Below are 14,170 nucleotides of genomic sequence, written 5' to 3' on the forward strand. Positions count from 1 at the left end.
TTGTGTTGGTGTTTGGTTTAGTTGGGTTTGGTTTGGTTTTACGTAGAGGGAATGGCTGATAGAAATTCTTAAAGCCATGCTTCCAGAGACATGTCATGTTAACCATGGTGATGATTTTTTACAGGCATCGTAAGAAATGGCACATGAGCTATGACTTATGCTGGGGGAGGGGAAAGAAAATACTGCCTGCTTTAATTGGGGAGGTTGTGGATGCTTTTCATTTATAAAGCAAACATTTGCAAATTATGTATGTCCGTGTTCAGATCGTGCCTTAAGAATGCTGCTGTTTGCCTTAATTTCCCTAGGAAATACTACTGCTGACATGGACTGCTGGGTCCCTTTTCTAATGGCAGGGTATCAGCTCCCAAAACAGCTAATAAATTTGAGTAACTAAGCAGTAATTTAAGTATTTCTGCTCAGAGTTGTCACTTTAGAGGACCATTCTGATCTCTCATTATTTTCCATAACAACAGTTCAGTCTTTGAATTAAGTATTTCCATGACATGGTTTATATTAAAGTGAAATGATAGGCTGCATATTTTGAAGCTGGGGTTAAAGCAATATTTTCAGAAGGTGGATATTTGAGAAAGTCTGGGGTATGGTATCATTGCCACCCCCTAAACAAGAGGATCAACTGTTACATGTCTGCTCGCTGACGGATTCTTTCTGTCTCTCCCTTTCCCCTACTTTCCTTCTCACTTCTTCAGATACAATAGCTACGGCAGCAACTCTTACTCTTCACCGCGACCTTACTCTGGTCTGAGTGCCCCTACAACACCCACTTCTCGTTATGGGACAACTCTCTCGCCGCCTCAAGAGACCAAGTCTGACAGGTTTGTACTTTTTAAAACCACCATTTTATCACAGTTACGTTACATAGAGGACAAAGGAGATAAGTATAAGCTGTCCTGAAGGGTTATTTGAAATAGCCATGTCTTTTCTAATACTGGAAAGAGAATGTACAAAATGCTCAACACAGTCATTTCCCACTCATTCTCAAGTCATTTGCTCAGTTACTGCTGAAGGCTGGATATGTTTTCATCCCAATTCTGCTTCTTCCACTCAAATGGATAAAACAGAGTTGTCTCATGTATGCTGTTCTAAGTACCAAAAAAGATAATTAAAGCACATTTTATTTATTTACATGTTTTAAATTCAATTCAGACAGATCTATTTTCACTTTTATCATCTTAAATCAAGTATAAAAACACAGAAATATGCTTAGCTCAGAATTCCCTAGGCCTTAATTTTGTCCTTCCTTGATGAACATGCATGACCTATATCATCGTATTTCATTGGGGCAAAAAGTTTATTGCTGTCAGTAAAGCAAACTCATATTAACCTACTGGTTCTCCTCTCACTTATTGAAAAATTACTAAAACCCACCAGAAAAAGAAAAAAAAAAACAAAACTATTTTGAACAATCAAAATACTGTTTTAAGTTATGTAATGTGCTCTGGGAAGAAAAAAGATGGGAAAATGTTATGGACATATGAAAAAGATAATCTTTCTGGCAAGAGATTTGGACCACCAGAAGTTAACTGACTGTTACAAGCTGAAAGTAAGTGACAACTTCAAAGGATATCATGCTGAGATTAAGAAAGAAAGGTAGAAGTTTTTAATTATACATGCTGTCAGGATAATCTACTAATTTCCAGTTAGGCCAGATGGGCTTCAAATTGTTGCCAAATTGCCCTCTAGTTCATAAAAATCCCATCTCCCACCCCCGTGTTTGAACTGAGGGCTGTTTTTTTCAAGATCCTTTGTCTATATTCTAATTCATTTTTATTAATGACTTTTGAATATTTATATATATGTATAGAAATACATATATATATATGTACTTGTGCATACGTATATGTGTTTGAACCTACCTATTGCCTCACATCCTTATGAATCTACTATTCAGAATGGTTCAAGTTAGGCTCTTCCAGCATGTATGTATTTCTAACCATGAGGTATTGATTTAATCCTTTCTTCAAGTGAGTAATAGCATTAAGTTTATCTCTGGAGAAAGGCATTGTTTTTCATTTGTTCATCTTCCACAAATAACTTGCCTTGATTTGTCTTTCCTTATCTGAATTAAATTATTGCCAAGTGAAACCATAAGAAAAAACTCCACATCAGCATTTTTACCCACTTTTACCCTGGCAAAATAGATTCAAGATAAGCAAGAATCAAAGGTATCCCGCTGCTTCTGAATGTCGAGCTTTCTACACCCCTGCCATTGGACAGCTTCTGGTTGCTACTGCAGAAAAGAAACCCAAAAGTGGTCAAATACCGAGATGGCTAAAGATAGTTGGGCTGGTCCTGCAAGAGGCTGATCATACTGGCCCCGATCCAGTAAAGGAAGCGAGCTTTCATTTCAGCATGCGCATAAGTGCGTTGGTGGCTTGGAGCCAAAATGCCTTGGCCCCACAGGATGAAGCTGTAAAATTCACAGATTCATAGATAGTCGGGCCAGAGGGGAGCTGTGTGATCATCTGTTCCAACCTGTAATGTGTCTCACAGAAGCTAAATGAAGGCACCCCATACCTTCATTGGTTTTAAAGTGACAGTGGGTAACTCCTGGAAAGCATTCCAGTATTTATCATCGCTGCTAGGAAAATATTTCATGTTTTGGAGGCAGTCTTGTCTAGCAGCATCTTACAGCCATTGCACTTTGTTCTGCTTCTCACCGAAGCTGGCAAACACTTTGCCTGCAACAAATCTCTTTTACACGTTGCTGGAGTTGCATCTCTGTCTTTCCTTCAGGTTACATTTAACAACTTTCCAGCTCACCTGATAAAATCTCTTGTTTAAATTTGTAACTTGCTATTCATGGTAGTTGATCTCATCAGTCTTTCCACATTCTTATATTTGAGGGCCTGACACATTTTGTTTATGACTCCCTGAGAAGTGTGAAAAATGCCTGTATGCCACAGCTGCATGTTGCCGGCAGAAAGGTTCCCTGATTTTTTTTTCTTGAACAATAATGAAATCAGCAGGTTTGGATGCCATTTTGCATCAAGTTATATTATTTTTGAGTGTGCTGCCACTCCAGATGTAGAGTTCAGCAGGCTTTAATGACAGGACCATTTTGAAAGGCAGAAATCTGCTCCTATTTCATTGTCCTGAAGCATAGGAGTTGCAGAAATAGCCACGTAGAGATCCAGGGGTAGCATTTGCTCATCAGAGAGTAAGCTGTATAGTGCATAATGAAATGGTCATCGTTAATTAGTAAGTGGAAAATATTGTGAAAGCTTTCACAGCTTTCTACCAATGTGTTTGCCTTAGATTGTGTAAAAACCATTTTCTACCTTCTGGTGGCAAAAATCTACATGGATTCAAACAAACAAACAAACAAAAGTTAAAAGATGGGTTGTAAGGTGGGGAGAGAGGAAGACTTGATAAGAAGCAGATGCACCTCTATGGTTAGCTCCAAGGTGAGTTTTCTGCTTTCAGCTTAGTACATGTATTGCAGCTATCCAAGGACTCTGCAGAAGGATCCCTGTCTTTCATCATGTAGGGAAGAGCTTCAGAGGCAGTTCCTGGTACTGTTTATCTGACCTTCGAAAAGGAGGAGGAAGGAAGAGGCAGCGTTTAGAGCAGTGCCCCGCAGAATGATTCATGTGCCATTCAGTTGTTCTGACAGGCCTTTCAAAACCTTGGCTGGGTTTTGCTTATGTTAACAAGAGCTACAACCTAGGTGGAAAGAAGCAGCGTGGTTGACATTTTGACATTCATTCTTTTAAAACCCTCTTTGGCTAAGATCAGTATAGAATCAAAAAGAGCAGTATGATTCAGTGCAAAAGCAACTAGATTTTGTTCTTTGAAATACACAGTGTATATATTTTTGATGGTACAGTAGAAGAAAAGGCTTACTTGACTGTTTCTCGGTTTCTAAATTCAGCTGCAGCCTTTTGCCAATTTCTTGCAATACTGTTCTTCTCTCTCATTTCTCTGGGTCCCCTGCGGAGAGCCATGTTTCTGAAGTGCATATTGCAGCCATGGGAATCCTGCTGAAGGAGGGCAAATTGCAGGGCACTTTCAGCTCAGCCCTTTATTAAGAAAGAAGAAGGGGTTATTGGTTCTCTCGTATCTTGTGAAAGTTGCTTCTAATGCATATGAGTACAACCCAGTCCTCCTGTTTCTAACTGCCAGACTGCTTTGCTCTGTAAATATCCTGCTCCCAGTTTTCATGACTTAAATCACCAGCTAACTCTCTCCCCAATTCCCAAAGGAAGAAAAAAGTATCAATCTCAATTTCATAGCCTCATAAATTTTGCTAACAAAGGGGAATAGCCAGACGTTGCTGGAGCACACCAGGGAGAAAAACATTTTTCTGTACCTCCAAGTTTCCTTCTTGTCTGGGGGAAGAAGGTGTTTGTTGCAAGACTCTTTTGTATTTCGCTGCCTTGTGCTCACATCTAGGATATTTGTTTAGCTAAAGATTGCCTTCTCAGACTCTGAATCTAATATGGTCACTGAAACTGAAAACTTGCAGCATCAATCTACAAATCTGCTCTTTAGGATTAAAACGGGGATAACAAACTCTGTTTTTGCAAAGCTTTATAACTCCTCTTACTGTGTTTCTGGTGTTGAAGTGTATGCAATATTGACTGTGGCTTTAGTTAGAAGAGACCCTGGAGGCGTCTAACTTCTGTGGCAGAAGCGCCTAACTTGGGCATCAGCTTTGATTCATTCCATTGCCAGAAAAATATCTTTTGTTCCCTGCTGCTGTGTTTGCCAAGGTAGGTTTCATCTGATGCATTTGCCAGGAGACAGATCCCACGGGGCTTGGTAGCCACACAGTTGTGCAATTAGCCAAGCTTGAAAAAGCCTTGTTCTCAGGAGCTCATAGTCCTCATTTTCTTGTCTTTATCTGTTCAATCAAATGCCAGAAAGTTCGGCTTGGAGTCTGGATCCTCTTGGCCAGTCAGTGTGAATTTAGTCTCCACTTCTGGCTGGTCCCTCTAATGTTCCTCCGAATCTCCAAGCTTGGTAAGGATCTGTTAGGACATTTGCAAATTATTCCAGTTTGATATGCTCTCCAACATTTCCAGACCATTAGAAAATAGATTAAAGAAAGAAGAAATTTGTCACATGCCTTAAACTTCCCTCTGTATTACTTTCTTTATGATCTACAGCAATAGGTTATCTTCTACTTTTTTGATAAACCTTGAATTTTGATTGTTCAACTCAATGTTCTTAATATGTCTTTTAGAGGTAGTGTACCTTCCAGTTTATCCTTAAAGCATTTATTTCTGCAACAGGTGCACACAGACACTGTGCTTAGTGTGACTGGACTGTAGGTCAATTTTCTCCGCTGATCTTAAGGATATTTTAAATACCATACTGGAAGCCTAAGCAAGAATTTCAGCTGAAGTCTATAAATACTTTTCCTTTGAATGTTGTTTCCTCTCCAGATGCCCGAAAGAGTGATTTTCTGGTAATCTGGTGCTTTTACAAATTTGCATCTCCTTTAAAAAATAAATAAATAAAAATAAAAAAGTTTGAGAATGCTAAGAGCAACTTTTCATTTAATTATTATTTTTTTTACTGAAATTAAATTTTCCTGTAACTGACTTCACCAAGGAAGTGCTGCTGGATGAAGTTTCTTGGCAGGGTCTCACCTTTTGTTTTTGGTTTTTGGTTTTTTTTTTTTGATTAGCCATCTATTGCTAACTAAACTGCACTCTGGAGTTATCTTATTCCAGCTGTCAAGCACTGAAGAAAAGCAAGAAACCTGTGAAACTAAGCCCACTATACAGTCTACAAAGCTGCTGCTCTCCCAGGAAGAGTTCCCCTTTCCCTGGCTTTCTTTTCTTTCTGCTTCTACCATATACTGTGTCAGACCAGTGGCTGTGGCTATTTTTTCTTGTGGTAAATGCCAAGCCCATCTTTCACTCCGAATAACATAATGAGGAAGGGATAGCTTGGTACTTGATAATAGTGGCCCAGAGCAAAAGCCTCAAGTTTATTGCTGAGATTTTACTAGGAAAAGCGACCTTGGGAATTACTGGATGATTTACAATTTGGGAAGCAGCAGTGGCTTACACTGGCCGGGTTGCTCATTGAACTACTGTGTAAGCAGTATTTTTGATTGCAGCTTTGGATGCTTCATCGTATAGCAGCAGCATAGGTTTAAACAGAAAGCATGAGACAGTTTGCAGCTTCAGACTAAAATGTGAGTATTACTGACTGAACACACAGTGCGTGTGGGGGACATTGTCACCCATGGGTACCTGCAGTGCTGATATTTAGGGGACATGGATGTTAACCTCTACCTTAGCCTACCTAAGGGAGGTCTCTGCAAGCCACATCCAGGTGATTTGTGACTCGAAGAAGGCTCAGAAGCTGCAGGTTGGCCCCTGTCAGACAAAGACAGAAGCACAATTTAAAAACTGTAAATGTCAGTCTGCTCAGAGTGCGTGTATTTAAAGTCCTGGTCCATTGCCCTGGCTCTGTGCAGCTATGCCCTGTTACAGCTGCATTTTATGGAGCCTTTCAGGGCATTTTAAAGTCCAGTGTTAATCAGTTCTTCTCTTGGTCATTCTCAAGTTTCTTCCTCAAAGGAAGCCTTAGTCAGTATTTTTTTCTCTCAAATTTTTGTTTATTTTTGAGAGAAGTTACATAAAGATTCCTCAAGTAATGTTTAGTCTGTTTGCAAAATCCTATATCAACACACTTTTGAATTTGCCATGTCATATAGAGAGACATAACACAAGGAGAGTTTCTTTAACTGTGAAAACCAATATGGCTCTTGGCAGCTTTGCCTCCTTTTTTGTCTCTTTGTAAGCTGGAAAGCGGATTTATTTGGTTAAAGCTGAGAGGCATTTAGAGTTACTTGAGGCCTGTCTTAGACTGGGAGCTGCCGACTGTTGTTCCCTTTTTGAAACCTTCCCATGACTGCTGAAGCAGGAGCACATTGGGAAAAAAATGAGTAATTAGTGCTTGCTTATTGAGATTATTAATGATTCTGACCCTTGTTATATTAAGGAAAGTTCTGAATATTAACTTCATGACCTAAAGGGATTTCATCATATGTCAACCGTTCTTTTATTTTAGCTCCTAAAATAAGCTTTTGTATTTTGTCTTCTTGCTGTAGATATCCACTTCCATTTAGCAAATTTTAAAAATTCAACTAACAGAGGAAAATACAGCCACAAAAGAAGATCTTTCCAAATCTAATGAAGAGCATTTGAAGCTGATAAATGAAAATTTCATGTTACAAAGTGGCTTAGAATAAGACAGATATACTTTCTCTGTTTTTTAACAAGATTATAATAATTCAGGTCCCTTATTCACTCTTGCAACATATTGTCGGGTAACTGTCAGATATCTTGTCTCACAGAGCTTTTTATTATCATGATTACTATTTCATTGTTGTATCAAATGCAGTAGGTCAGGTGAGCTGAATTTTTCTTCAAAAGTGTTTTGGCCTACAGACAATGTTTTTATTTTGTATCCTCAGCCCTGTTATATTTTTGTCACCTCTTCCTTCCTTCCTTCCTTCCTTCCTTCCTTCCTTCCTTCCTTCCTTCCTTCCTTCCTTCCTTCCTTCCTTCCTTCCTTCCTTCCTTCCTTCCTTCCTTCCTTCCTTCCTTCCTTCCTTCCTTCCTTCCTTCCTTCCTTCCTTCCTTCCTTCCTTCCTTCCTTCCTTCTTTCCTTCTTTCCTTCTTTCCTTCTTTCCTTCTTTCCTTCTTTCCTTCTTTCTTTTTTCCTTCTTTGCTCTTTCCTGTCTTTTTCCAAGGTCATAATGGTATGGTACAGACCTATAATCACAAATCCCTAGACTTGGACATACTCTTGCTGTGTGTTTTCTTTCTGGAATGAGAATGTAATAGCTTATCTTGTTTAGCTTTTGCTGATCTTAACAGCAGGCAGAACAAAGCTTTTCTTGGTATTTTTATATTAACAGTCCATTCTTAATAGCCTTGTGTTCTCTTTGAGACTAAAAATAGTTGTCAGAGCAAGGATCCTTCTGGATTATGTTTTTGGAATTGAACAAATGTTTGATATTACCATTCCGTAACATAAGACACCAACATTAGAATGCTGGCATATATTAGCTATAACCCAGTTTTGTGAGTGATCACTGTTATGCTTTCATTGAGCATTCACATATTCTATTCTTTTAAAATCTCTTACCACCTTTCATTCAGTGCCAGATTCTTATTTTCTTTTTTTTTATTTTTTTTCTTACATACCCATTTTTAAAATGCAGCCTAAAGCAGTGTGACTTGAGCATTCCTGAGGCCCAGAGGTCTCATCACCCTTTAGAAAGCATCAGACCACCAAAATTATCTAAAGGCTTAGCCAAGCATTCCTGCCAGCTGGTTTGGCCAATCTCACTTCCATTTGCAACTCAACCATGAGTTCAGTGAAAGAGAACATTTACTTTAAGCATTATTGCACAGAGAGAGAGGAAAAAAAAAAAAAAAAAAAAAAAAAAAGGTTTTACAGACCAACCAGACGTGGAAAAATCTGTTTCCAAATTGTTTAGAGTGTTTGAGAAGTACATCTTACCACTTGCCTTCCCTTCTGGCTGTTAAACACCTGTATACAACCTGAAAGTAACACCTGTTTTCTCCAGTTTTAGTTATGTAGGAAAAGAAGGATAGAACGTATTAAATCCTAAAATCTGCTCATTTGCAGTTGCAGTTTACATTAAAATACATCTGAATACCAATTTGGTTACAGTGTTTGATAGCAGCAGCGAAGCTATGAGCTTACTAAAATAAGGCAAATCTTAGCATTTGATGTGAGGTGTGGTCTTCAAGAAGGGGAAAGGGGTCCAGCTGAGTGGCCTGGGCAGGATCTGACCACAAAACAAGCACTAACCCAGCTCTATCAGTGCTGTTTCATTGCCTGGTGCTTTCTAAATGTGACTGGAAACCCAACCCCTGACTATCTGTGCCTTAAGAAATCAGTGCCACAAAATGAGTGAGCTTACTATCCCCACCTCTTTCTATCTTTCTTTGAGGTGCTTTACAGTTACCTAGAAGGAGGCTGTAGGAAGGTGGAGTTTTGTCTCTTCTCCCAAGCACCAAGTGATAAGACAAGACCAAATGTCCATAAGTTGTGCCAGGGGAGGTTTAGGTTGGTTATTAGGTGAAATCTCTTCACTGAAAAGGTTGTGAAGTATTGGAGCAGGCTGCCCAGGGAAATGTCAGAGTCACCATCCCTGGAGGTTTTCAATGTAGATGAAGATGTAAATGTAAAAGTAGAGCTTAGTGACATGATTTAATGGTTGACTTGGCAATGCTAGGTTAAGGGTTGGACTTCATGATCTTAGAGGTCTTTTCCAACTTAAATGAGTCAATGATTCATTGTAATATGGCAGTCCAGAAGTGACTGCATTTGAGACGTGAATTGGTTCAAATATGTGTGTGTGCACTACAGTCTAGCTTGCAACTCAGCTGAAGTATGGGGTCCTTAAATAACCAGTGGGAAGTAGGAAGTTTTGGCTAGTTACTGTTGATTTGATTAGTTTCCAAGAGCTGGCAAACTAATAGGGCAATAGGGCACATGGATGTTCAGCAATTTCTTAGATGTTGTGTTTTGTGTTTTTTTTTCTGACTATAAGCCTGTGGATCTTTTATTTAGATTGCGAAGCTGCTGTTCATACATCTGCAAATATTAACCAAGTGAACAGTGCTAGCCAAACTGCTCTAGATCAGACCTCCAAACAAGGTGTTTTGGCATGTGGAGACACTTTACTACTAGGGTCAGGTTAGAATCCTATACGCACGACTGAGCTGCACATCTCCCTACAATTTCCCTGTAATCCCTTGGATAAGAATTTGTAATCACTATAGAGCCCCAAAGAGCTTAGTCAGAACTCAAGGTTTCCAACCTGCTAGACGCTGTGCAGACTACAATCACTCTGTGAGTCTCTCAGCATCACCCCATCCTTTCCCTTCATTTTCCTTCAGGTTTTATTAAGTCAAAACTTCCTTTGACTCTAAACGGAGATTGCAGACTTAACGAAGGTAAATGGGATGGGACAGCAAGTTAAATACATGGAGCATAGATTTGGTAGGAACCCTCTTTTCACCATCTCTTCCAGTTCATTTCGAAATGGTTTCAAGTGGAGACACTGTCCGGTTTTCCACATCCTAGAGCATTTTCTGATGATTGCTATGGTATTTCACACTACCACAGGGATGGATCTCTGATTTTTTAGCCTTAGTACAGTGGTGCCACTCTTTTCGCTGAGAGCTTTCTCTTGCAGCATGTACTAAAAGGTCAAGAGTTAAAATCAATTTAAAGTATGCTTAAGGAAAAAATTCACCGCACGTACTTGACTGTCAGGGGTTGGGGATTTTTTCCCCCCTTTTTCTTAGCGCAGAGGAATATTGGAGATTTTTATGGTTTTGAGTGTGATCCAGCATTGATACTGTAGCTCTGGAGGAGTGCCAAAAAGGAGGCTTACAGAATATCAAGTTTTATACCATCTTATGTAATGTTTATGCGGGTGGGATATAACATATTGAAATTCAATTTATTGAATTTATTGAAATTATATTCATACTGCCCTGCTTCCAGTAGGGCTGAAATGGCAATGTTCTGTGACATTGCTGCTCACACAGACGTAGACACTCCGAAGATTGTTTTGCATTATTATTTTTGTTTTCTCCTACACCTATTTTCCCTGGTGAACTAATGACATTACACAAAATGCCTATATTTTGCACCCATAGGCATGTAAATGAAAAAGAAAAAGGGTCAGAGTTTTTAATAATAATGAAAATTTATTCAGATTTCCATTGCTGGTTTGAGACACATCCTTTATACAGGGTTCAGTCTCTTTAAAAAAAGAGGCAATAACTATTTCTTTCATTAATCCTTTCATAGCAAAACTCATGTTACAACAATGCACAGAAACCGCTCTACATGAGCTATGTCTTCTTGATTTTATCAGTCTAATTCAATCAGTGTGGATACATTTACATCTGTATCAAGCTATCCTGTATAATTTAGATATTTCCTGTCTGAGAGACAGACAGACACGCACATTTGCTCTGAGGGAACTCTCATGCCATGTGAAAGGTTGGTGGTACCAGTGCCACCTCTTTGGGGAAAAGATGTGCAAGAGGAGCCACTCTCCTAGCCAAAGTCGTAGGTGCAGTTAAATAGTAATAGTAATAATAATAATAACAATAATCTGTGGCCAGTCTCCCAAGCAATAGCTAAAAGTTTGATATGCATTGCTAGTGGTGACACTTTAGACCTCTTCATTACAGTAACCTACTGTGGAGCATCTAGTTTTTGGTTATGGTAAGAGGACTGCAAATTAGTGCCCTTTTGGACTTATTCTTGATTAGCCATAAAGCAGCTTGTTCTTTTTGTTCACTGTGGACAGAAGAACAAAATGGGCTAAACAGCAAAAAATTTAAAAAAGAGTTAAGCTCTGAAATGAAGCTTCATTATCAAGAGCTTCTGAGGCAGGTCAGACAACAAGTTTTCAGGAATGGTTTGAAAAGACTAAATCCTGCCTTGGGCAAGGCAAGGAAAATAGGTAGTCTATTCTCTTCCAGCCCCATTTCATCTGATTTTTTAATAACTATTTTGATTACACTTAATGATTGTTATAGCTAGCTGTGCTATTCCTGTGTATTTTATTTACATGTTCCTACACATGATTCATTTTGCCTTTACATCACAGGCAGCAAAGAAATTATGATAACAGAATTTGGTAACAAGTAAAGGAAAAATAAGCCCCTACTTAAGAGAGCATTCATTGCTGAAGGGAGGTTCTGAGATCTTCTTCTACTTGCGTTTTTCTGTGTACAGGACTCTCAGGTGTTTATGACACACCTGTTTTTAACATCATTGCATAAGACATTTGGGAAGTACTTGAAAAGTATTTCAGGCTTTTTTTTTCCTTCTAAATTTCAAAAATCCATTACAGGGTTCAGTTTTTCCATTAACAGGATTAAAAAAAGGAGAAAAAAAGATTTAGGAAATACTGCAATTTGAAATATGCTGAAGAATTCTCACAGGTACTTTTTTATTTGTACTTCATAAACTTGGCAATATATGAAATCTACCCGACCTGTGATTCTTAAGATCATCATAGTATCTAAAATCAATTTAGCAATAAGATACTTAGTCAGCGGTTTGAAATATAAATGTGTCATGTCATTCTCTTGGTTGGGATTATGTTACTTGCTGAATGATTGCTACTAACGTTTTGCCAATATAATCAATAAAAGTGACATTGAGAAATCTGATCTTTTTTTTCTGCAGGCCAGCTTTGGGTGGTCTCCTTACATCATCTTTTCGGCAGCACCAGGAGTCCTTGGCAGCAGAAAGAGAAAGACGACGTCAAGAGAGAGAAGAAAGGTTGCAACGAATAGAACGTGAAGAAAGAAACAAATTCAAGTAGGAACCATATTCACTATCACTCTGTTGTCTTAACATGATGGGTCCATAAATCATTGAGACATTTAATTGCAAAATAATTGAATTGCTGAATAGTTCATGGATATCTTTAGATACCTTTCTTGATATGAGTATCTTAAGAACTGATATATTAAACACATTCCAATGAATTTTGTCAATAAACTAGCACATTCTTCCAGACAGTTATATATTTGCCAATTATTCAGGCTGGATATCCACACAGGCAAAGTTTGTTAGCTCATATGCTCCTTCTCAAAGTACAGTCTCAGTGAGGCATAGGTTTGAAGGTGAAACAGTGGAAGGAATTTATCAAGAAGGAAAGGGACAACACTGAGACATCTTTTTGCTTTCATGTTTTGCAAAGTAAAAGCATTTTTTTGTCTGGGGGTATACTTATTCCTGCTTTTTTTTTGAGCATGTATCTCTCCTTCCTGGAAACGGCAAGTGACAGAAAATAATTATAAAATTATTGCTCAATCTGTGGCCAGACAAAGGCGCCATCTGAATATAGGACTCTGCATTTTCACATCTAAGACAATATCGTAGGATCCCAAGATATCTTGAGGATAATAAGTAGTAAGTCCTCTCTTCCTGTTACATACATGTCTGGAAATCTCAGTACAGGCTGCAAAGACTGCAGTGGGCTTAGGACAGATAAGGTGCCTATTGCTGAGATGTCATGCCTACCATACGAAGAGTGTGCACTGAGAAAGAATTTGTTTTCTTTTTTCGTAGTTAGGAGTGAAGAGTAAGCATATTTTCAGCAGTCAGAAGATATAATGCAGTAATCTAAATAATGGTAGGATAAATGTTTTGTTGCCTGAGAGTTGCTATTTAGGGAAAAGATGGCACTGGGTTTCATGTGAGTTTGTTTATTAGTATGCAGGATTGTTTTCACTGTAATCATCTCTAGTAAGAAGTGGAAATGGTTTGTGTCGTAGTGAATTTGGAAAGAGGAATAACTTGCTAGTGGTTGGTTGCTTGGTTGAAGGAGATATTCTACTGGCTCCAGAAGATAGCTAGTTTGGAAGAAAATGAGAGGTGGAGGGAAGGTGGAAGAGCACCATAATAGGATCTTTGGCAGCCAACAGCTTCCCAAGTTCTCCTGAAACGGAATCAATCAGGTCTCAGTCCTCAAGCGTCTTCCAAAAACTTTCCCTCTAAGTAGTATCATCAGGCTGCAGCAGGCTGTCGTGGAAAGCCAACATGATCTTTCAGAAAGGAAACTCCCAGGCCAAAAAAAGCCACCAGGACATTTGGCAGCTTGACCTGTTTGAAAAACAGATCTACACTTTTCACTAAAGGTTGGCTACAGTAGTTGTTCTGTCACTGAAAGAGCTTCCTTAAAGTCAACTACTTTTTTTTTTTTTTTTTAATTTTATTTACATCTTCATCCCATTACTTCAGGTTCAGAAACTGGTTAACTAAATGTCATGACTGTTACATACTTATGACAACAATTTTTCAATACCCAGTGTTTTTATCTTTCATATTTGAGTTCCCTGGTCACCCAAAAGTTATAGCTTGTGTTTGAGTAGAGGAGGGTCTCCAAAGCCACCAAACTTTTCAGATGGCATCCCACAGTTGATTAAACAGTACAGAAGGAGGAGGACAAAGCCACAGCAAACAGTCGTGGACAGTTTTGTAAGAGTTCTTGGGATTTCATTATCATATCATCAGTCTGGCTGGAAACCCAGCCCCTGAAGATGTATTTTTGATTAAAAATAGCACTTCCAATTCACAGCCTTTAAACTCGTGAGCAGTACTGGATTTACCA

General features: G+C 38.7%; 1 protein-coding gene across 3 annotated transcripts in view; it reads left to right on the forward strand.

The window, feature by feature from the left end:
• Positions 1 to 14,170, forward strand: part of FHOD3 (formin homology 2 domain containing 3) — a gene marked incomplete at its 5' end in the record, with an annotated part of 402,496 nt that overhangs the window by 316,434 nt on the left and 71,892 nt on the right. For all 3 annotated transcript variants that reach the window (XM_084282072.1, XM_084282074.1, XM_084282073.1), the window contains 2 exons: positions 708 to 833; positions 12,238 to 12,372. In XM_084282072.1, the coding sequence (XP_084138198.1) occupies positions 708 to 833; positions 12,238 to 12,372 (261 nt within the window). The remainder of the gene's footprint in view (positions 1 to 707; positions 834 to 12,237; positions 12,373 to 14,170) is intronic.

This window comes from Netta rufina (genome assembly GCF_964035555.1).
Source record: "Netta rufina genome assembly, chromosome: 2".
NCBI classification, from domain to species: domain Eukaryota; kingdom Metazoa; phylum Chordata; class Aves; order Anseriformes; family Anatidae; genus Netta; species Netta rufina.